The 25251-nt window shown below is 35.8% G+C and overlaps 1 protein-coding gene across 1 annotated transcript in view; it reads right to left on the reverse strand.

Moving 5' to 3' along the window:
• Positions 1-412: 412 nt before the first annotated feature.
• Positions 413-25251, reverse strand: part of nphp4 (nephronophthisis 4) — a gene marked incomplete at its 5' end in the record, with an annotated part of 135568 nt that continues 110729 nt past the window's right edge. Inside the window, 12 exon segments of the mRNA XM_042763030.1 lie at positions 413-1382; positions 3337-3480; positions 4253-4432; positions 5807-5978; positions 7955-8025; positions 8614-8678; positions 8814-8973; positions 11325-11408; positions 12056-12242; positions 16597-16823; positions 17625-17839; positions 19574-19705. Of these exon segments, the coding sequence (XP_042618964.1) occupies positions 1242-1382; positions 3337-3480; positions 4253-4432; positions 5807-5978; positions 7955-8025; positions 8614-8678; positions 8814-8973; positions 11325-11408; positions 12056-12242; positions 16597-16823; positions 17625-17839; positions 19574-19705 (1778 nt within the window).

Consider the following 25251-nt stretch of genomic DNA (forward strand, 5'->3'; position numbering starts at 1 on the left):
TTCTTAATATCAAAGTCAAAAAAAAAAAAAAAAAAAAAAAAAAAAAAAACACCACTATTTCCATAATACATTTTTCAGGATCCTTTGGTGAACAGAGAGCTCAAAAGCAGCATTTATTTGAAACAGAATTTTTTTGTAACATAAATGTCTTTACTTTAAATCATTTTATTACATCATTGCTAAATAAAAGTAATAATTGCTTATTAAACGAAAGAAAGAAAAAGGATATCTTAATAAATTATTGGAATGTAGTTTTTTTTTTTTTTTGATTATTGAAATATTTCTGAATCATTTTATCTTTTTTTTTTTTTTTTTTTTTTGTTCACCATTCACTTTTTAGTTTGATAATTATATGGATTTTCAATGCAGTCTCAGACTTTCACACTCCACAGTATATTTCCTGTACATTCAGTCTTTTCTGCTCCATTCTTATTATTTTCTTCCATCTCTGGACTGGTTAGTTGGCAGGTTATTTGGTTGTTGTCAGACTCAGACAGCTGTAGCTCTAATACGAGCCAGGAGATTAGTCCACAGATGTTAATGGAAGCCCTTCAGAGCTACTGCAAACACACATACTGTTCACACCAAAAACAAAGCACAGCATGTCATCATTGATACAACGAATCATACAAATCAGATTTTATTTTACAATTTTTTTTTATTGATGCTAGTACAAAAAATATAGTGGAAAAGAATGAAAGATGACTATTTTCTTCCCCCAAATTAAGCACTCTATCATCAGTGAGTGCAAACGTAATACCCTGAACACTTTATAAAATAAAATGATTGGTCATACAAACACGTCTCAATTTCTGAAGATCTAGAGCTGAAGTCTCGGGCAAGTGGCCATCCACTCTCCGCTGCTAATGACACATCACAGCAGGGTTTCAGCGTAACGATAAACACACACATCAAGAGCACCGATATGAGCATCAGCTCTACTGAGAATCTCTTCTCGGTTTCAGCCTTCAGCACCACAGGGTAGCTTTACTCCAGCGCACGTGAGAGATGTTTTACTCTGTGTATTAGGTGAGCTGGATGGAGTTAACCTTACTTACTGTCTGCATTTATATATAGAGTATGTTTGGTCTGTACTTTAATGCATATCTTATTTGGATCAATTTATCACACTGTGTAAGCAGAAATACATGTGCATGATGTGAGTAAATCCGCATATCTGCTGGTTTATGGTCTGTTTGTGGGCAAAAGCAGCAGCTGTAATGCAGGGTGATAGTGTTGTGTTATCGGTACTGAACCCTAACACAGTAAGTGTCCTCGTTCTTATCCTGTCTGTCATTGATAAAGATGAGAATCTCTTCCATGCCAGGGTTCTGACTCGGAGCAAAGCGCAGGCCGATGGTGTAGAGCTCCCCTCCCCCAATCTAAAACACATACACACACACGCACACACACAAATGAATAGGTATGTGTTTGTACATATGCACACACTGAAAGTACAGGAATGTCAAAATAAAGAATCAGGTCAAACATTGTATTTGTTTATAATTGGTTCTGAATGGAAATGTAGGAAATGTAGGAAACTAGAGAAAGTTTAGGAATGATAATAATAATAATAATAAACAGTTTTCAGCCATAACCAGTTAAAAAAATATTGAATATATTTTCTATAAATTCTGCTTTTATATATATATATATATATATATATATATATATATATATATATATATATATATATATATATATATATATATATATAGAATACACACACATATACACATATATATATATATACACATATATATATACACTTTTTTTTATTTAATTATTTTTATTTTTCTAATTGATTTTTTGATTTATTTTTGTATCATCCAATACGTATACTTTATTTTACAGCTTTATTTTAATTACCAAAAATGATTTTTAATCAATTTTCATTACGTTTTAATAAAAAATAACAAAGCTGGTTCAATAATGTCTGCATTCTTCAGCCAGGACAGAATCCCTTAATAAAATACAGTACGATCAATACTCATTTTATTTTCTGTTTGCAAAATCATTGTTTGTAAAAGAATTCGATTTTTTTTAACAGGAAATGTTCACCTAAATTTCAAACTTCTGTCATGATTTACTCAACCTCATGTTGTTCTAGACCTGCATCACTCTCTTTAATTAAATTTCAAACTTCTGTCAAGTATACAAAAGCACCATAAAAGTGAAAAAGGACAACTGTACTACCCCCCCCCCCCCAAATCTCCAGTTGTCATACGATTTAATTCCTATTCCTGAGCTCTGTTGTAAGAGAAATTGCACTCTCTTTGTCTTTATACATTATCTCTAATGGCTGACTAAGACATATGGAACACAGTTGAGGATTTAGTTCATGATCTCCTCAAAAGCATGGACGTATCGATTCTTCTGTTGTCTTTTGGCTCTGCGCCTATTTTATGGTGACACAGTTGTTATTTCTCAAAGAGGGAAAAAAGCAACATCTCTACATTTTTCAAAAATATAGATGCCATAAATCCAGTGTGAGAGAAGATAATTGAAGCCGTGTTGACTAGCAAGAAAATGGAACAGGCCATTTCCTTTCTTTATGAGTCTCATCGATTTTATTTGACACCGATGTGTCATCAATCTGTTGTGTTCAATACTGTCACTTGCATATTTCACATTGTTTCGCTATTTATTGCCCAGATATGGGATGTGAAATTCACTAAACCATACAGCGATCGATGAGGGCACTGAATGATGAAATTAACATTTTACCCTGTTCTGTTTTACACCATTTCTGTGCAAAATGATGATCAGGAAAAATGACTTTGTGACCCCTAAAGCCACAGTAATATATTTGAGACACTCTGTCCCTGTGGCTAATTAATGTTCTCTGTCTCCATTTGGAGTAATAGCCAACGGTTGTGTATCGATCACCTAATCAATTAACAGCTTTTAATTGAAGTCTAACGTAGAGCTGTAAGACCTACACGCATCATTTTGAGTCCTCAAGGTGAGAGATATTGACGTTCTCAGCCTGACTGTGAGAATCTCTTTCTTTTTGTTCCATTTTTTTTGGATAGCAGCTTTATGGTTTCCTTAGGGGACCGGCATTGTGATAGGAGCCAGGGCACAAATTGAGTTCTCCAATATACTGAGAACTTCACATACTGTGAGATGTGTCTAAGAATGACAGTTTAGATGGACACAAATTGATTCCTTGACAGAGGCATGTCAAGATCCTTCTCCTCTGGGCTCTAGACACCTTTCTGTTGAATGGGGCTTTTTAAAAAATATGGTTGTTTTTCAGTGTTAAACAGAAAGGCCTCCTGACAGAGTTTGAGGTCTGTTGATAGAGCAAGAATTAGCTTTGGGTTCTCTCACCTGAAATTGCTCCTCTTTAAACTGAAGCAGGTCTGGGCGATCTGTGTGCAGATTGAATGCTCTGGAGGAAGAGTAGGGGTTTGTGAAACTGATTTTTTTATTGCTGCCCTTCCCTCCATCTACAGGGACGCTGATTTCAAATGCCTGGGGAGATTAAAGCACATACAGAGAGACATACTGTAAAATAACTGAAGTAAAAACGTCAGGTTTAAATCACTGGCACTGACTTCACGCACCATATCCTCTGCCACAGATCTGAAATTTAAAGACCCATTCAGTTCTTGCCATTGCTCTGCTAAAAATCTACATAAAGCTGAGAAAAATGATCACTGTGCACTATGCATCACATTACACTTATGGGGGAAAAAAGTGTCAGTTTTGTTGCTGTCTAATCGTTACTAAAAGTAAACCCATTTTATTGGACACTCTATATTGGCACCCACTGGATAGTTGCTAGAAGAGAGCATTTTGCAAGAGGAAGATAAATGACATAATGAAGTAGTCTTTTGTATTATAGTATTATGTCTTACGTATTATAATTATACTTGTTTTGTTTGACTTAATTTTTTTTTAAATTATACTAGTCTATATCTATCTATCTATCTATCTATCTATCTATCTACAAATTAACATTTCATTTATGCATTTGGTAGACACTTTTATCCAAAGTGACTTTCACTGCATTCAAGGTATACATTTTTTTCATTTCATGCTTTTCCTGGGAATCAAACCCATGGACGTGGCGTTGCTAGTTTTGCTCTGCTATAGGAACAACAGAAATATACATCTAAATTTTAAATCTTCAAAACAAATATTAATTTGTTGTAATAAACAATAGTTTTTCAATATTTATTATTATTAACATATGCTGTACAGTACTATTCAAAAGTTCTATTGATGAGGTTTGCTTACTCACCTTGGAGATTACAGGCTGTCGGCATGTGATGCACAGCAGCCAGGAGGCAATCAGCTGCCGAGTGTCCACGTCGACTACATTGAGGTAAAAGAAACGGCTTCCAGGGTGCAGAGCCCTCAGGCCCACGCAGACATCTTGAAATCCCTGAGCAGGAAGAGCAAAAACTTCACCTGGATCCACCTGGAACACACAAATCTCATGATCACAGAGCTTCTGGCATCAAGCACAGAAAACAGAAAACCCAGCCAGAAAAAAAGCAACTTCAGGGAGACCCTCCTCTGTAGAACTTCAGAAAACACAAGGCTGCACCTGAAGCTCAAATGTCTTTCTACTTTGCCTCATCATCTTTCTTGGCACCTGTTGTGTATCTTTAGGAAAAGGGTGATCTGTTGACATGGGAGCTGCTGTATTTGCTCTGCTTGCACATTTCGGATAAAAGGAAATACCCATTTTGAGATTTATGTTGCTCGTATAATCCACATATTCCAGTATTCTTTCATTTTATGTATGAATTAGCATTTTTGCTTTCTTTGCTGCGGTGTGCTGAACCCTGGAAGCTAATGATACTGCTGCAGCCAAAAGAGTTTTATTGTTTTCATCCCCTCAATGTACTTGCCTCGCTCACATAACTTTAACTGCATCTGACTCCACTATTCTTTATTTGGTTTTTGGGATACAAAACTAAGCATTATTATACTCTACTATTAGTCCTTTAAAGTGGCAACTGACAGAGGCTGAGCAAACAGGCATGCTAAAAATCTTCCTGGAGTAATCGCGTCTCTAAATCCATTTCCTGTAAAATCACTGATGAATGGGAAAAATAATACATTACTTTCTGCAATTAATATAGACTGTTTAACATATAAAAAAAAACACAATGAATTTGAAATAAATAATTATATTGGGGTCACTTTTGTTTTGTTTATTTAAATAAAAAATTGTTATTACATTCTGTAATTAAGAAATGATAAACAAACAACAGCACTATGATGATTTGTAGTTTAGGATTATTAAATGCTAAAACATTATGGCTTTCAAATTGAATATTGCAAGGTAATAATTATTATTTTATATAATTTATTAAATATAACCTTATAAAAAATGACATTAAAGAAATATTTAAACTTCTAAATTATTTAAACTTGACCAATTATACATAAATTTGGGGATTCCATGTGCAAATATATTTTTGTTTTATAATTTTTAATTATGTTTTTTTTTTAATTAGAGCTTTATTCAAAAGTTAATTAGTTATGTCTACAGTGGTGCTTTACATAAACAAATTTAAAATGTTATGTATGATTAAATCACAGAAAGAAATGCAGTTAATTAGTTGAACTTTTTTAAATCATATTCAAACCTCTCAAATACACACACACACACACACACACAACTAACACAAGTTAGAAATAAAATATACATAACCTAGTCATCTTACTTACCATCTCATTATTTTTCATCAATCTCCCATTGTAGGAAAAAAGGTCACATAATCTCCCATCAGAGCTCAATACCCCCGATCAGTGTGTTTTCCTTTGACCCCACAATGAGTACCTGAAGCTCGAGGGGATGCGATGTGTAGCACTTGACCCTGCGAATGGCTTGTGTGCCGTGCAGAACCAGTGAATGCCAGCTCAGAGTGCCACACACACAGCTCAGGTCCATCCTTTGCAGGTAATGCACGTATACCTGCCAGATCTGCGCAGGGGAGGCCAGCCAAGGGTCACTGCCATAGAGAGATTGACACTGAGCCACAGACACACAAAAGACACTTTATCACTTTTTTCCTCATATACACTGACACAATAGCAGGACGGGCCTGACAGGCCCCACTTCCCCTGAGAGAGAGACATGCATATCACGAATCTTCAAAAGAGAGACGTTCAGAAAGACCCAAATGTCACCGTTTTTAAATTCATCCATTCACCCTTTCTTTAAGAGGATCTCACGTGCTAGCGGGCACTCGTGTCCCCGCAGGAGCTTTGCAGATGTTGATGTCACTCTGCCCGCCAGGGTTTCTACAGTTGGACTGTATTATAAATTAAGGACTTTGTGCGTGAGCTCTTCACCCTGCCTGAGGGGTTCAAGCTCAAGGGACAAAATTTGAAGAACGTTTGTACCGTCCTTGGTTGCTTAGTTGTCCTTAACAGCAGCTGTTGTTGGGGATAATAATAATAAAAAAAATAAATAAATAAATAAATAAAAAACTACAACTCATTGATCTCCTGGTTATTATAATTGCTCAAAAATTCAGTTTTTATGGGTTACTGTGTATCTGATGAGCTTGTCTGTTGTTCAGTAATTTTAAACCATTAAGTCCATTATTAGTTCGCTAATTAGAGTGGATACCAATGCATTTGTTCCACTGACAAGCTACATTTACATTTTTGTAAGATTAAAAGGGAAAAAGGAGAAAGCGAAGAGAATTTTAACGTTAGCGTTTTTGATGTTAAAAAGCTTTAAATCTTTGTAAATTTGGTTAAAAAAAAAGAAAAAAAAAAAGTCTACATACAATGGTACTCTCTAAAATTGTTCAAGGCTCTCAACAAGCCCAAGGAAATAAGATTTTTTTTATAAAAGTATTAAAAAGTATTTAGAAAATTAATTTTTAATAATTGATTTATTTAGCGATTAAATTGAAAGAATATGTCATGAAAATTATAAAAAAAAATAATAGCCTGTTATGAAAAGATTAATTTAAAATAACATTCATTTATGAAATATTTTAAATATTTTTATTTTTTTTTGTAAACTAAATCTAACACTTTAATTCAACATTAAAGTAGGTTTGTGGGTTATTTTATAAAATATATATATTTTATTATATATATATATAGACTATCTGTTTGATGACCAATGGCAGATGGGGGAGTGTTCAGGAAATATTATAACATTATTATAATATTTATTATAATAGATCACAAATATTAAAACATGGTTTCCCAAACTTGGGTCTGTGAAACCCCTGAAAGTTTGAGAGTATTGATTGTTTTGATGTATTACATATATTTAATTATGTTTTAATTAAATTAGGAACTATCAAAATAAAACTGTTACTTAAAAATATGAAATATTGTGTTTGTTTAACAAACAAAAAGAGAACCCGTGAACATGCAAATGTATTTTAATCAATTATTAAAATAGAGGTACATCAAGTGTAATATAGGTCGAATTGGTTCAGTTAAAAAATTTGTGAAACTGAATTAAAATATGAAAAATTATATAATATTATATACATTATAATATATAGCATTCAGGATAATAGTAAAGTATAAGCATAATGCAAGTGAGCTGTCTGCCTTTAATTTATGTTTACTGTCACTCTCACTGGTTCCAGTTCCAGAGAGAGATGTGTGATGTGCAGGTTCTTAAAATTGTGTTTTTATTCATGTTCACTGATTATGAACTCTAGAGATGTCGCAGATTTTGATGAATAAATGAATATTATGATCTGATGCAATCAGACAGTAAATGAGACATCCTGATTAAGCAAATGTCATTAATCACACATGAAGGGATTAATCAGGGACTGAGTTTCACACACACACACACACACACACACACCTCACTGTGCATCTGGAAGAGTGAAAATTAACAGGTTCTCACTTTCAAAAAAAAAAAAAAAAAAAAAAAAAAAAAAAAAAAAGTGCACTTTTATGCATGTACTCATACGAGAGCAGGCGAAAACTGTGGTGTATGTACATGAAAATGGTAATGAAGAATTTCCTAATCTGTGGACTTGGGCTACCTTTTACTTTCAGTTCTCCTGGAGACTAAAGTTTCAAAATACAAGGGAATGAATTATAAAATAATAATGTTTAATCAGCAATTAAAATACAAATAAATATTTTATTTAAAAATAAAAAAAAATAAACGTATGAAAAAATATATAATACAATATGAAACAAAAACAATTGAAATTTATTCAAAAAATGTAAATAAAAAATTAATTATAAAACGTTAATGTTTAATCAATAATGAATATCTGATTAATTTTACTTGTTACTAATGGACTACTGGAAAAATATTATGGTCTTTTATGAAAAATTAAATATCCTTTTATGTACAAAATAAATATGAAAAAACACTCCTTAATGAAAAATCTAAAACTAAACATTTTATGAAAACTAAATGAATATTATAGTGTAATGATATTAAAATGAAATAAAAAATACTTTATTAAACATTAAAAGAAATGTGTATGAAAAATGAATATAAAAAAGAACTGTCAACAATTGTCAAACAAATAAGTGTGCAGGCCATGACAGCACAATGATTCAGCACAAAGCCTCAGACACTAATTAATAACTCATCATTCTGACTGGCTTGCTGCTTTTAAGAGTGGCTCATGATTGGCTCACCAGGTTGGTGGTGTGGCAGATGACATTGGGGTCGCTGCAGCGCACATGGAGGGTGGCAGAACCATCTGTGAGCAAGTACAAAAGGAGACAGAGCACAAATGGGGTCTTTAGTTCAGAACTAATAGCAGACACTGAAGCGTGTTTGTGTGGTTATGTGTATGTGCGTCCGCAGCGGAGGAGATGTTTGTAATGAGCAGCACCTGCTGTGTTGTCCCAGGCTGCAGGCAGGCGAATGGCCTTTTTTAGGAAGGTGAGTTCAGGCTGGTAGGAATGGAAGGTCTGGTCCACCACATGTGGGGTTGGTTCAACATCCACCTGGCAGATCGCCAGAGGCTTTTTGTCTTCCCCGCGGAACAGCACCTGTAAGAAAAGCAGATTGGTTGCAACCTACACAAATTTTGAAAGGCCTTCCTACTAAATGCTAACAGGAGAACTAAATCAAATGACATCACTAGAAAATAAAGGAATGCCACAGGTTCACAACAAGATAAACTGACAGGTATCAACTGCATTAGCGACATGCTGTCAATTACCACAGACAGTAATTTTGACTTGACCCACAGTTTGTAAAAACAGAAAAGTGTTATTTTAGCATCATTGGGATTATACTTTTTATAAATATTTTGAATAATATTTTCATGTTCATTTGTATTAGTTTTTGTTATTATTAAATATGTCTATATATTTTTATTATTTGTATTTCTGTTTTAGTTATTTTAGTATATCAAGTTAAACTAAATGAAAATGAGAAACTTTGCCTCGGAAACCAGCTGAAATAAAATAAGTTGAATTTATTTTACTTCAAGTAACGAAAATGTTTTTAGTTTAAGTTATCTATAATAACTCTGGTGCAGAATTATGCACAATGGATGTCTATATGGCAAGGTATCCTAGACGGTTTAAAGCTGCTGTATGTAATTTTCTGTACTCAAGCATAAAAACAACTTAATACATTTGCAGATATTTAGTAAAGATTATAAGTTTAATTACTTGTTTATTAATAATACAATGCTAAAGCAGGTTTTTATGATTTGTGATTGTTCATTCTGTGTCAGAATGTCTGTTTTTGTTTTGGTGATTCCGCCCACTGATTGCTTATCCAATAATATTTTAACAGCCTGGGATGCCAGTTCAGCATACTGCAGGGTTTGGTTGCAGAAAACACTATGGAAGTGAGCAAACAAACTGGGTCAGATCACAGATATTACCCAACCTAAAAAGCCTTGGCATCCATCTAAAAAGCTCTATGACCACAGGCATATTAAAACATGGATAAATCAAATCATCAGTTTACAGTGTAAGGTTTGTTTGGGGTGTGGTGGCAATAACATTTATTGGGTGGGTGGGTTGGTAGGGTTCAAGAGGGGCACCTCAGCCAATGAGGGCAGAGGGGCAGTGGCTCTGGCCAGCGGGCCATCCCCCATGCACAGCCCTGCATTTCAACCACTAGCTGTCATTATTAAATACTGCACCTTTAAAAGTAGAAATGTGCATCTTGTTTTATGTACTTATATGAATTATTCTGCACAAAAATGTGAGTTATTTGTCTTGTTGGCTATACTTTCAAACGGTTTCATAACAACATTTGTCATAGTGCAATTCCTTGCCCCATTGACTTCCATCGTAAGTGCATTACTGTAAACATATTTTTGCTTTTTTTAAAAGAGATGAACAAAATTGAACTCGCAACTCGCATTTCTTTGTAGTTCAGCACCAAATCAGCAAAAACCACCCTTGAACCAGTATGATGGTCTAAGCTGCTCTTTTCAGCAGAGGTGGTCAGGGTCTACCTCTAAATGACAAGCCTATCTGAAATCATTCCACAGTGAATGAACAGCACTGACAGTATGTAGTGAGATATGAAGTACCATGAGTCATCTGCAGTCTGAGTGCACAACCTCTCTCGCGTGAGATACAGTCGAGCTGGCTGTCGGATTCACAGTCCAAGACAACCTATTGACATTCCTCTGGAGGTGGTGTCAGTTTGTGCACAGCAATGATTGACCACAGCTGAACTAAATATGATATGGTGTGTGTGTGTGTGTGTGTGTGTGTGTGTGTGTGTGTGTGTGTGTGTGTGTGTGTCAGCAATACTGCAAGGCATCAGTCTCTCTTGGCTACATATGGCAGGAACAGTCCAAAGGCACAATGAACCACAATACCATAGAACAGCACATCACCCCAACCATTCACCGTGTAAAAATATGCATAAACATGTACAAATGAAAAGTAAAGGTTATAAATAAGATGGATCTTTTTTTCATATTTTATGAATATAATAAATTAATACTTTTGAGAAAGCATGCAATGAGAAATGTTTCTTGAGCACCAAGTTAACATATTAGAATCATTATGAAGGATCATGTAACACTGAAGACTGAAGTAATGGCTGCTGAAAAATGAGCTTTGCCATCATAAAAATACCAAACCATTATTTTAAAATGTATTACTATTTCACAATATAGTTTAGTGAGCCTAAAAATACATACAGCAACACAAAAGCATGTAACTTCTATTTGGTTCTTATAAGTATGCATCAGTTATATTCAGTTTTACTGTTGTCGACCAAGTCATGTTTTCAGTCTGGATTGTTTGAACCACCACAGGAGTGCCAGCCCACTTCTCTGGCTGCACAACTACTAATCAGGCTGTATAGAAAGAGTCTGAGTTCCTGTGTGTGCTCAGCAGTACAGTGAGTGCTAAGCTCTTACCTTGATGGATTTGGCATGAATTGTATTGGACAGATGTTTCTGAGCCATCTGTGAACTTCTTGAAGTCTTTAAGCCTTTTGTATCCTGCAGTATGACAGAGGAGTCATCATGAACAGTGCAGCATTCAGTGAGAGAACAATCACATTGAAATAATGTCATTAAGGGATGGAAAAACATTGTTTGGACAGGTCTGTTCAGACAGTCTGGATGAGGCTGTTTTTAATCCATTTCATTATTGCTGATGCTTTGAGTCTCCTTCACTTGTGGGTGCCTCTGTAATACTACAGACTATAAGCAAACCCAAATCCAATTAAACCGGAAACATGTGAACTAATCCAAGTCTCATCAGTGCAAAAGGGAAATGAGGAAACAAATGCAGTTTCTCAGTGATGACGCATCGTTCATGGTTGAATTATACTACAGCAGAACACACAAAAACAATTAAATAGTCCACATTTTCTCCAGATGATGTTGTTTTCCCAGCACCAGCAGTTCAGTGGACAGTTCACTTGAGATTTGAGTCTACGTAGTGGCCTGTCCAGACTTTTTACCACACTGGGATGAAAATGAAAAAAATAAATAAATAAATAAACCGCACAAAACAAAACAAAGAAAACAACAGTACAAAAAATAAAAATAAGTTTTTATAAAAAAATAAAATATAAAATATAAAAATAAAAATAAAGTTAAAAAACTGAGCAAATATCTGAAAGAGTTCCCCCTAGATTTACCTGAATAGAGAAGGTGTGACCACAGATGAAGGTCTGGTACTTGAAGGGGACATGGATACTTTCTTTGGGCCACAGGTAAACCTGTGGAGTCTGTGTGCTCTCCTTTAAGTGAAACATCTCCTCCTCTAGAGGAGTCAGAGTCTTCGTCAACTCCTTGAAATATCTCCACTCATTTTTCACGATTACACTGAGGGATAAAAAGAGAAAAAGATGAAAAACAGCAAAAAGAGAGAAGGAGAGGAGAAAAAAAGAACAGCTTGAGGATTTTCTTTGCCTTGCCAGCAGTATCTTATTGGCAATGAAAAAGAGTATTTGAGTATGCATGATACAGTCAAACATAAGCCCTCACAGAACTCAAACTCCTGGGAGGGTACGGTTTAAAGATAACACACACTGGGTGTGAAATATTACTTTGTTTCATAGAGACAAATTTCCTGCACAAATATATGAAGGAAAAGGGTATTTGAAACATCAAAGGCAGCACCCCCGGGCCCGAGTAGGGATCATTCGCCATAAATGAAAAAAAAAAATAAAGAAAGAAAAATAAAAGAAAAAGAAAGAATTTAGAGGTGTAAAAACTCTTTTGTACTGTGTACACTACAGTAGATGTGAAAGCAAGTCTCGGAAAATTCAATCACATTCTCTCTTTAATAACAGAAAGCCAGGCAAGTGGCAAAAAAAGTATATTTATGTGAACAAAAGCAAAGCCTGTTTCCCTTTCTTTCATAGAGAAGCAAATCGTCACCTTGGAATTATAAGCTTCTATCTATATTCTGAGCAGTTTCGAGATATTGAGCTTCAAAGTTTTTGCATTCCATATAGCAATATGTGATATGGGGAACAAGTCCCTTTCATAAATCAGTCCTAAAATGTACACAACTTAAAAAAATATATAATAATAAAAAAAAACCAATGTAAATAAGTTGTCACAGAATAAGAATGTGAATAACTCAATTTTGACAAAAGGCAGATAGAATCTTAATTCCAAGGTGACAATATACGCAAAGAGCTTTTTTAAAATGTTATTGCAAAACAGAGGGGGGAAAAAAAGCAGATGATAAAGAGAAAAGTAAATTGAAATGTTATCAGGCCTAAATAGGAAATATGCTCAGGCCCAGGTCAACAAGTAGAAAATGTCGCTGCCCAGGTGCAGAACATAAATCACTCTTTCCAAACCTCTTTCCAGAGACCAGCATTCATCAATCTTTTGCACTTTGTCCATTCATTGTACCCATTTAGTAGTTGTTAGTTACTATTCTTTTGTTAATAAAACCCCTTTTATTACACTTGTGTTAATACAGATAATACAAGAGGCTCTACAAGTTAAGGATATCTCTAAAATCCTTCAGATTGGTCAGACTACAACTCCCTCCAATTTATGTAATTCTTATTTATTCAACAATCTTCCATGATTGTTCTTAACTGTCAAGGTAAAATTCCTGGCCTGTGCCCCGTAAAATAGGATGACCAAAACGAAATATTAATATTTAAGCCCAAAGCCACTGGTGGTGCTACTTAAATCTAAAATCACTACAGTAGACAAACAGGGTAACTACAAATTGCTAAATTAAGTTTATATTATTTAAATGTTTTCGCTCATGGTGAATGGAAAACCCAAAGTGAAGTGATTACACAATGCATTGAGCTTAAATTATGTTGCTCCAAAAATTATCAAAATTAAACTATACTACCATTTATTAGTTTGCGGTTGGTAACATTTTAAATTTTTTTGAAAGAGGTCTCTTTTGCTCACCAAGGCAACATTTACAGTATTTGATCAAACATACAGTAATATTGTGAAATATTACAATTTATATTTTAATTAATTTTAATGTCATTTATTCCTGTGATGGCAAAGCTGAATCTTAATATTTTTCTATTTTTGTGGAAAACGTTTGAATGAATATAAAGTTTAGAAGCATTTTCAACTTTTTTTTAAATCTTTTGTAACATTATAAGTTTTACGGTCACTTTTGATCAATTTAATGAGTCCTTGATGAATAAAAGTATTGATTAAAAAAAATCTTAAATCGAATGTAGTGTACAGTATAAAATCAATTTTAAAAAAAAACTTGTTTCTAATGATGCATTAGAAATACAGAACAAATCACACCAATTACTTTGAATCTTAAAAAGAGAGAGAGAAAAAAAAGGGAGTCAGCTGAAGTTTAACTTAAAAACTGCTTCAGAGGACTGAAAACAAATTATGAGCTGCGGGACCTTGAGAGGATAAAATGAATTAAGCAGAAAGAATGGAGCAGCTCTGCTGAAATCTGGCGTGTCCTTTAACCTGCTGCGCCGTTGTTTCAGCTTGTCCATATACAATGTGCGAGTACAGGTAAGAAACAATCTCTTCAGTAAAAGTGAAAGAAGTGATTTTATAAGGTTGGCTTTGTGGCATACATCAGCAATACGAACACAGGCCTGACATATCCTTTGCACTGGAAGAGAGAAGCATCAATTCAACACAAATGTGCAAATGCAAACTCTAGATCTCAGGTATTTGTTTCCCTGGCAGAGCTCTGTGCATACAAGAGTTCTTTGGACTGACTCACAGGGTTCACGCACAGACAAACACACCGCTCCTGGGTGAGCAGCTACCTCCATGACACATCACAAAGTGCTTCAGTTTTATGCCACAACACAATGCAAACTGGGAAGACGTTTGCCATGCAAACATACTTCATGGAGAGAGGCGGTGGAGAATATTTATCTTGTCCTAAAGCACAGTGTTTGTGTGTGTGTGTGGTGTTTAGGCTTCTAATGTATTTCCTAATTAAACGCTGAGAGATGCAGGGGTGTTAATGCCGTAATTTATTCCACCTCGTCCTCCTAACTTCTCTCTCTCACTTTCTTGGCTTGTGCTCATCATGATGGAGTGTGCGGACTCAGTCCATGGCCTGCAGAAAACTCATATTTTGTGTGGTATAATCCTGGATTGTGCATCTAGAGCTTCACATTGGCCCTGGACAGGCAAAGATATCTTACATCAAGCTGCAATTAAAATAAGCTGGAATGGAGGGAACTGATTATTTATTCCATGTTGTTTTCCTACCCCCTGGGAAGCTCTTGGCCCCTGTAACGCCCCGCTGAGGAAAACTCATTCATTCAGATGTTCATTTTTAGCCTGTTCACATGTGAACGAAACATTGATCTACGCATACATTTTTTCAGGGCTGTAATGCCACAGGCAAAGGCTTTGTGTGATCTTTGAATGGACAAAGTGCCTGCTGAGCATGATTATGTATAGGCTTACTACTGTGTACATATTAACATTAAAACTTTTTTCTTAAAGCATCTGCATAATGTACTGAGAATGTATGAAATTATTTTTGGCAGTACTCTTATTATGAAAGCACATTATGGTACTACAGTATCCAGACATCTCAGAAAAAAAAAAAAAAACTATTTCACACACAGTCACACACTCTCAGATTTCCATATAAAAGTGTCATCACAATGTTGTTCTGACAGAAATTACTAACAGTATTAACAAATTCGACTTAGTTTTACAAAATCTCTCTAATAAAGAGGCAAAGGGCCAAAAGTAGGATGGACAGATGTATAGATAACTAGACAGATACCTAGCTAACAGGGACCATCCCGAACGTTGTGGCAAGGTTCAAAGGTCTCAAAGTATTGAACAAACCTTTGTCCGGTAACTTCAATAGAATGTTTGTTGAAGTTATGTTCTTTCATAACGTTCTCAAAATGTCAGCACAAAACATTTATACTACATCATTCATGGAACTTTTTAATGAAATGTTTTAGTTTGCATTCGACTAACATTTCTTACAATCTGTTTCAGAATATTTAGAGAACAGTCAAAAGTGGCATTCCCATAATGTTTAAAAATAATAAAATGGAATGACTGCATAACTGAAAACATTTAGAAATAACATTTTCTAACATGAAAATTACTCTTTAAAACATTTGTTAGCTGGGTAAATGATATACATTTTAATTATAAATACTTGTTCAAAATATCTTCTTTTAGGTTCTAAATAAGAATGAAAGAGCATACGGAATTGGAAAGGGATGAGGCAGAGTATTGTAAATTTACATTTAAATAATTATACATTTTGGGTGAACTATCCATTTAAGCTGCATTTTGGTATGGTGATGTATGCACTTCACTGTTTTAGTTCAATGCATGTGCAAAGAGAGCTGCAAAAACTGAAGTGATTTACAAAAACACAATAAATTATTCTGTTTGCGAGTGGCATCTAGATGCTCCGTTTCCTTAAGGTGAGCTTTAAGAGTGACCTGATTTTGACCCTCAGCACTCAGGTGATAATGTTATCGATAATGTAACCAGTCTGACATAGAAGTTCTGCCAGACTGTTGCTCTAATTGGTGGTCAAGGTTCTTAAAGCTCCATAATCTAACTGCAGGAATACTGACATTAATCAAAATATGACATTATGTGGCTCACATTGAGATAAATGTGACTAGATTGTATTTCAATGCTCATATTTGGTAGTACTTGAAAAGTATGACGACCACTGATGTATTGCATTCAAAAGCCTAATATAACTCACCTGAGCTCTGGGTCATCACATTCAATGGTGACAGTCTGAGGAACGTTGAATGGATTCTTGAGCACGAATTCAAAGAACTCTGCTGTTCCGAGTGTGGCGTAGAGAGTGTGTTTGGTAGTGATTGCCTGAGAGAGCATGTTGGTGATCTCCTGTACTTTACAGCACTCACGATAGGCCTCAATCACATGCAGGTCACGGGAACGCCTCACACGCTCTGCCCGATGCCTCTGAAAGAAAGAATCCGAAGAAATTCAAATGTTGAAACTGCACCGGAAAGACCTAGAAACTAATAAAAACGATGTGCCTGGAGCATGGCAAGACCGTGCCAGGCTGTTGAGCGAAAGAAAGAGTGAATTTAGGTTCGATTTCATCATTCCCACAGAGTGGGAGGAACTGGCGAATAATGCAGCTCAGTTTCAGCTGTTTCCTCTTCGAAGCTAAAATAAAGTTCATGCTTTGAAAGGAACACAGTAGATCACCCAAAAAATACAATTTTCATCATTTTTACTGTATTTTGAAACCCATATGACCTTTTTTCATAAAAGTTGAATTTCTTTAAAATATCTTGGGAGGTTTTTTCTGTATAATGAAAGAGAATGAGAACTGGAGCTCTCAAGCTCATTACATTACAAAAAAGCAAAATAAAGTATCACAAAAGTGTCCCATATGACCCGTGTTCTATATTTCAGGTCATTTGATGTCATATGGCTTTGTGAGAGGAACACGTGAGAATTTAACTCATTAACTGACAATTAGAATATCTTCCCTAGTTCTAATTGGCACGTTCAAGAGATTTCTAATTTGTAAACAAATGACTCTTTTGAATTGGATCTTTTCAATGAATCAAGTGATCCAAACCTTTGTTCATGAAAGAAGAAAGTCACACGGGTTTGAAATGACATGAGATTTTTGTCTGAACTATCCCTTCATAATCAATTGATCCAGAGTTTTATTCATTTTTTAATAAATTAAGATGGGTTTGAAATCTTTTCGATCCCGTTCAATTGAAAACTGTCCTGCTTTCTTACCGTGACGTTTGAGCTGTCCTGAAAAGGGGGCGTGGCTTTCTGCTCCTCGTGTTGACGGACAGCTGCCATTCTGTCAATCTTCCTCTGGCGCACTTCCTTCGCTTCAGCCTGCTGATGCAGTGCGGCTCCGCCTACTTCCCTCATGGTGCTTTGTAGCAGTCTGGCCAGCTCGCTGTCAATTTCTGGCAATCGGCGGGCTCGTCTGGCATTGCTTGCTGCAACACACATATACACGCACATAAACAACATCTTTTCTTTCGCTCCTACGATGCTCTCTTTCTATATTTCCTCGGTTGCTAGTTTTCAACTTTTATTTGTCCTTTTATCCATCTTGGTCTTTTCCAGTTATCCCTCCCACCCAATGAGACCTGCTTTCAGATATACCTGCTCTGAGATTCACGATTCAATGTGATTCAACGTCACAACTAACATAATCCTGTGATTTAACGCCAATGAAGACAGAACAACGGAGGATCAAAAGACGAAGGATCAAAAAGAGCCTGCCAGTGTTTTTCCTAAACCTAAGTTCCCACTGTAGTCCTTCCTACAGAGAGAGAGAGAGAGAGAGGGAGAGAGAGAAAGACCTACATTGCATTGGAGACAATAGGGCCTCTCTGTGATGAATAAGAGCATGCTGAAACACTCCTTATCTCCATCTCATCAGGATGACATACACACCCCTCCTGTAACGGCCCAAAGACGTGTGAGCCAGTGTTATTTATCACTTGCTGTGTCTCAACCATCTTTGCAGGACACGACATTATGTGGCACTGATGTCTGCCACAGTCACAAGCAGCCTGCTCTTCAGTGTACAGACAAACCAGAATGGATACTGTTGCACAAAAATGCAAACACAATTCAAGCAAATCAAATCCGCAAATTCACACATTACGTAATCACGTTGAAAAGGTCCTGAGTGGTTAGCTCTTCATCTGTGTACTTTAAGAAAATGGCAGATCGTTTTGCTAGATAAGACCCCCATTTCTCAGCTGGGATTACATAGAGCCCTTTGAAGCTGCATTGAAATGGCAATTTGGACCTTCAACCCATTGGCCACCATTTAAGTCCATTACATAGAGGAAAAACCTGGAATGTTTCTCAAAAACCTTAATTTCTCTAGAACTTATTCTTTAATCCATCCTAACTATGTATGATTATACAGTTTATCCAATCAGAAAAGATCAGGTTTCTTGGGTCACAACCCAACACTCTGCCCAACTGTTTGAATGCTTCTAGCTGCAAGTTTGATTTCACTAGTCACTGCATTTTTTAAATGTGTCAGAATGCAATTCATAATGCAATCCAAATACATGCTGCATTCTCAGCATTGCTGCAAGGCATACTATAATGGGTATCTTGTAATGTCAAATTTTTTTTTTTTTTTAAACTACTGTCATGGCAGGGAAAGGGTTATGAAAAACTTTGTGGAGCAGGATAGTTAAACTTAAAAACATATTCAGTGTAATGGCAGGATATTTGAAGGTCTATCAGGTTTGTTCCACTACAGAAGTGGAAGTTTCCACATTAAGTATGTAAAACAGCATCACCCACATGAAATTCATTGGCCATTCTCATGTTTCAGGCCTGAAGATTATTGTCTTATATAAGGTAATGAAAATACTCATCTTCTCAGAAAACTTTTGCATACTAAATTTCCATGTGTCATAATACAGTAATGTGATCGTCTGTTGTAAAACTCAAAAAGACTAATCTTAGCAATGCGGTCATTAGAATGAAGCTATATTTTAAAAAAAATAAATAAATAAAATAAAACCACACCGTGAGAAATAAATAAAAACAGCCATTACAACTAGACAAGGGAATTTTCTGCTAAAACCTCTTCTGGAATTATCAGCAAATCCCACATGATGTACTTTTAGAATTTTTCCAGAGCTGTAGAACTGCAGAGGTCCTGAGTTCTGGTGATTTAGAGAGATGATGTGCTATACCGTTAAGCTGGAGGGCCGTTAAAGCAGGGACACCTCCTCCCGCAAAACCCTGAGGGGCATCGCTGGGCTGGACCACATGGGAGAGCAATGGAGGAAGAGCCAAAGAACTCTGGGAATTTGTCACACTGCCACCTGTTGGAAAGTAGAGCACATGAAATTGAAACAAACTCAGTCCAAACCAGTTTATTTTTGTTCATTTATGATCAAATTCATGTCAGTTTAAAAAAATAAATAAAAAATAATTAAATAAATAAAAGAGCTTTCCAGAAGATAGCTTTGTTACTAACATTTTCTTTGTTCATAATCTGGCTGAAAACATGATATAGTTTTCAGAGAAGCCACATTTGTGGAGAACGTGATATTGCAGTAGCATACACACAATGACCACTCTTTGTCATAAATTCCTGCAACTGCTTCAGAGTTGCTGTAGGCCTCTTGGTCACCTCTCTAAGCAGTTTCCTCCTGGCTCTTTCATCTAGTTTGGAGCGACGTCCTGTTCCAGGGAGGGTCTGTGTTATACCAAATACCTTCCACTTCTTAATAATAGACTTCACTGTGCTTAGGCACTGATAAAGCCTTTGAAATTTTTTTGTATCCATTCCCTGACATATGCGTGACATACACATCTTTATCCCGGAGATCTTTTGACAGTGTCTTACCACCCATAGTTGATTGTTTGCTTCAGTTGCACTACCAAGGACTGAAATACTCCTGGAAAGCTCTTTTCATGTCGAGCTAATAAAAATTGCCACAGCTCACAGCTGAAAGTCAAATGGCTTTGTATGTCATTAAGATGATTAACTACACCTGATTGAGTTTATTAATGATTAAGTCATTTTTAGGAGGGGGGTGGCAGGTTGGTGGTATATCTTTAATTTGTATGTTAAGTTGCACGGAGTAGATACAGCTGGATAAAACAAAAACTGTATCCGTCTTCATTTCAAGCAGCAAAGCAAATTTTTTTTTGATTATTTTAAAGGGGGGTGATTATTTTCTATACCCACTGTATTTATATGTAGATAAACAATAAAATAAATGTCCTGACAAAAGGAAGAGGTTAATTAAAAAACATATATAACACTGCACAACATTAGGTGACCAAACGTGCTATTTTTCTAGGACAAGTCCTGGCCAGGATTTCTATATCGCCTAAAATATCCAGGTTTTGGCTTTGGTTTCCTGTTTTCATACTTAATGAAGGTAATGATCGTTTGACCAATAACATGCAGACATTGTATGTAATCGACCAATCGTGGTGCGTGAGAAGGTGGGATCTACAGGGAATGGTCAAAGCGATGCAAACACGTGTACATATTAGTGTTGGACTTGAAGCAGCACTGAGCATACCGATTGGTGTATGACATCAAAGTACTGTGTACTTTGTCATACAACAATTTGTCTCCGCAGCGCAAACAAAGCCAAAATGTGGATATTTTAGGCAATATAGAAATCCTGGCCAAGACGTGTCCTTGAAAAATGGCACCTTTGGTCACCCTACACAACATTTATGATAATACTTTACATAAATTTATAAAGCGTCATATAATGGTAGTGTCATAATATATATGTATATATATTTGTATATATATATATATATATATATATATATATATATATATATATACACACCAGATATGTAGCCTATTTTGTTTTATGTCTGGTGATGCATTGGCTTCATAAGTCTGATCACTGCTGGGTTTTTCCATTTGTCTTTCTTTCTTTCTCCGATCACAGTATGAGAAATATAGGTAAAGCAAAGCATCCCTCAAAGACAGACTTAAGAATGACAGCCAAACTGGGCTGTTTTTGCTTGTTTCACACAGAGAGACTGATGCTCTTGTTATTTGGCTGAACTGATGGTGACCATCACAATGTGACAAAGAAAGATGCATTGATTGGTGCCTTGCAATGAGAAACATTCTGTGGTCAAAAAGGACAGACGGGAATGTTAAACAGGGAGAAATGGAAGAATAGGCAGAGAAGTAAAAAAGAAAACTACGAAAACGATAGAAAAATGAAATGTTGGTGTGGGTGATTTCTTCTTGGCCAATAACCCTTATCTTACTGGATCTCTGTCTCTCAACTGTGATTGCTTTGCATTGAGAGACAGTGAATTGTCTAAACTGCAGTATAAGTGCTTTGCTCCCATTGGTTTCACAACAAGCATCAACCGCCCCAAACATTCAACGGGCTTTACCTGTGATTACTGACAGGTGAGAGCTTTAATTACAAGTCTGAGACACAGGTCAGGCACAGAATGGGTGATTGAATGTGGGAATGTGTGTGTGCGTGTGTGTTTCAGGGTACATCCTGTGACTGAATGAAACTCCAATGAAAATAGTAATAGAGGGATACATAAGTCAGACATCTACACATTAAACGCACACTTCAACAATTAGAAAACATCCATAGACAAATGTTTCCACTTAGTATTTACCTGAAGAGCATTTAATTTAAGATCATTATCATATGTGATAGGTGATTATTAATCATGAAAAATACTTGTATATGATATAACACTGTGAACATAATTAAGATAGATAATTATTATATATTTTTTTTTATAAAAATAAATACAATTAAATAAATTCTACATTAAATTATTAATTACTACAATGAAATGCTTACATAGAATAATGCAAAGAGAAAATCTTTAAAATATATATATTTTATTTATATCATACCTGATTATATTAGATGTTCAGGCTGTTATTATTAGTTTTAAGTTGCCAGCAGCACTTGATCCACCAACTTTACTTAGAAAGTTGGCAAAAAAAAAAAAAAAAAAAACTCTAAATGCATAATGAAGGTGCTCCAGGTGGCACAATGAGAAATTTAGCTTTAATTACAGACTATTCAAGTAAGGTCAAAGTAAATGAGGAGAAGCAAGGGGGGAAAAGAACTAAATCAGAGATACATTCAACCCCAGACAGGATTAGATTTCTCAGTGGAGGCTCAAGTTAGAGGAAAAACAGTAGGGAATGTGCTCCAAATTTTGACATTAATATTAACCTTTATGACTTTTATGAAATTTAAATATTCACTAATTAATAAAACATAAATAAATCATGCAAAGGAGACTACACCTTCTGACCTGTGTACCCTCTCACACTGCATGTACATATATTGTCAGAGATTTAACAGTGACAAACATATGTGAAACTTTGGATTTATCTTGGACTTATGTATGAATTGGTCAATTGATGTGATCTATACACAACAACGAGCAAACAAATAGTCTACTCGATACATTAAAATGCTTTTACTGAACACACAGTGTAAACATTCGCAGTGCAAGGTGGAAAAAAGGGTGAATCCTTAGGCTAATGACGTCTGTGAAAGCTAATTGGAGACAGAAGTCAGTTAACCTGGAATCTAAACAATAAGAGGTGACAGAGCTCTGCTGCCATACAAAGAAGAAGTCCTAACAATGGTTTGATTTTGAGATGAGGTTTTGTGAGGTATGAATCTTGTAAATTTTGATATTAGTTATAAGAATTTCTAGGTTTGAGCATTGTGTTTGGGAGTGTTATAAAAATATCTCTAAAAGCTGCAAATCCGTCAAACATGCAAACATCTCTGTTGACATGTCTATGATATATAACATGCTATAAAAAAAGAAAGATTATAAAAATGATTAATTGTTTGTGTGTTAGTTGCTTAAAGGGATAGTTCACCCAAAAATCAAAATTATGTCATTAATGACTCACCCTCATGTCGTTCCAAATCCGTGAGACCTCCGTTCATCTTCAGAACACAGTATAAGATATTTTAGGATTTAGTCCGAGAGCTTTCTGTCCCTCCATTGAGAATGTATGTACGGTATACTGTCCACGTCCAGAAAGGTAATAAAAACATCTTCAAAGTAGTCCATGTGACATCAGAGGGTCCATTAGAATTTTTTGAAGCATCGAAAATACATTTTGGTCCAAAAATATCAAAAACTACGACTTTATTCTGCATTGACTTCTCTCCCGGGTCTGTTATGAGCGCGTTCACAGCACATCCGGTTCGCGAACGAATCACTCGATGTAACCGGATCTTCTTGAACCAGTTCACCAAATCGAACTGAATCGTTTGAAACGGTTCGCGTCATCAATAAGCATTAATCCACAAATGACTTAAGCTGTTAACTTTTTTAACATGGCTGACACTCCCTCTGAGTTCAAATAAATCAATATCCCGGAGTAATTCATTTACTCAAACAGTACACTGACTGAACTGATGACCGAGCCAGATAACGAACAAAACATTGACTCGTTCTCGAGTCAAGAACCGGTTGCATCGGTTTTCGGATCACCGGTAGTGATGGGACGTTCTGTTCTTCTCCTTGATTCAAGCCTTCGGTTTACCCGCGCTCATAACATTAGCACAGAATCAGTTCAGAATCAATCACCAAAAGAACCAGTTCAGTTCAGACGCGCTGTGTGTCAGTCTGAATCACGCATGCACAGTATCATCAGCTCCTCGGTTCTCGAACCGGACGCGTCCCACAGAAACGGTTCTTGACTCGAGAACGAGTCAATGTTTCGTTCGTTATCTGGCTCGGTTCAGTCAGTGTTTGAGTAAATGAATTACTCCGGGATATTGGTTTATTTGAACTCAGAGGGAGTGTCAGCCATGTTAAAAAAGTTAACAGCTTAAGTCATTTGTGGATTAATGCTTATTGTTGACGCGAACCGTTTCAAACGATTCAGTTCGATTTGGTGAACTGGTTCAAGAAGATCCGGTTACATCGAGTGATTCGTTCGCGAACTGGATGTGCTGTGCTCATAACAGACCCGGGAGAGAAGACAACGCTGAATAAAGTCGTAGTTTTTGATATTTTTGGACCAAAATGTATTTTCGATGCTTCAAAAAAATTCTAACGGACCCTCTGATGTCACATGGACAACTTTGAAGATGTTTTTATTACCTTTCTGGACGTGGACAGTATACCGTACATACATTCTCAATGGAGGGACAGAAAGCTCTCGGACTAAATCTAAAATATCTTATACTGTGTTCCGAAGATGAACGGAGGTCTCACGGGTTTGGAACGACATGAGGGTGAGTCATTAATGACATAATTTTGATTTTTGGGTGAACTATCCCTTTAAGAAGACTGTGTTAGTATACAGTATTATTGTTTAATAAAAAATCAGAACAAGTTTTATGACCAAGTTATGCAGATAACAGCAATTTCGTACATACGGTTTCACATTCAAAATACTGCATTACATCACATCAGCATTAGGTGAACAAATGAAGAGTTTGCTGGATTGTTCTGAGAGAAAACAGCATTAATATTAAAGAAGACCCTTTCAAAGAACGTACATCTTAAGATTTGTAGTCTTGTTAAAGTTTGCTCTTAAACTAACAAGGCAGATTTCAAAAGTTCATAGCTTCTGCAAAGCTTTTCAAAGACTTTCAAAAAGCCTCTCATGCATATAAACCCAATCTTGTACAATATTGTGAACCAAAGAGAGCCCTACAGCCTAACGAATCCATAGAAGACTGTTGAGCATCGATAACTTCAGCAAGTTTAATCCTGAAAACATCAGAAATATCATTCAGTTCTTCCTCAGTGTGTCTTATAAATTTACAGCTGCCGGTTGGGTGTTTCATTATCTTTAGATGCCTCCATTAGACCCCTATTTACCCAGCAGAATGCCTTTCTATAGCTTTAGAAATCATTC

This window comes from Cyprinus carpio, chromosome A8 (assembly GCF_018340385.1).
Source record: "Cyprinus carpio isolate SPL01 chromosome A8, ASM1834038v1, whole genome shotgun sequence".
Lineage (NCBI taxonomy): Eukaryota > Metazoa > Chordata > Actinopteri > Cypriniformes > Cyprinidae > Cyprinus > Cyprinus carpio.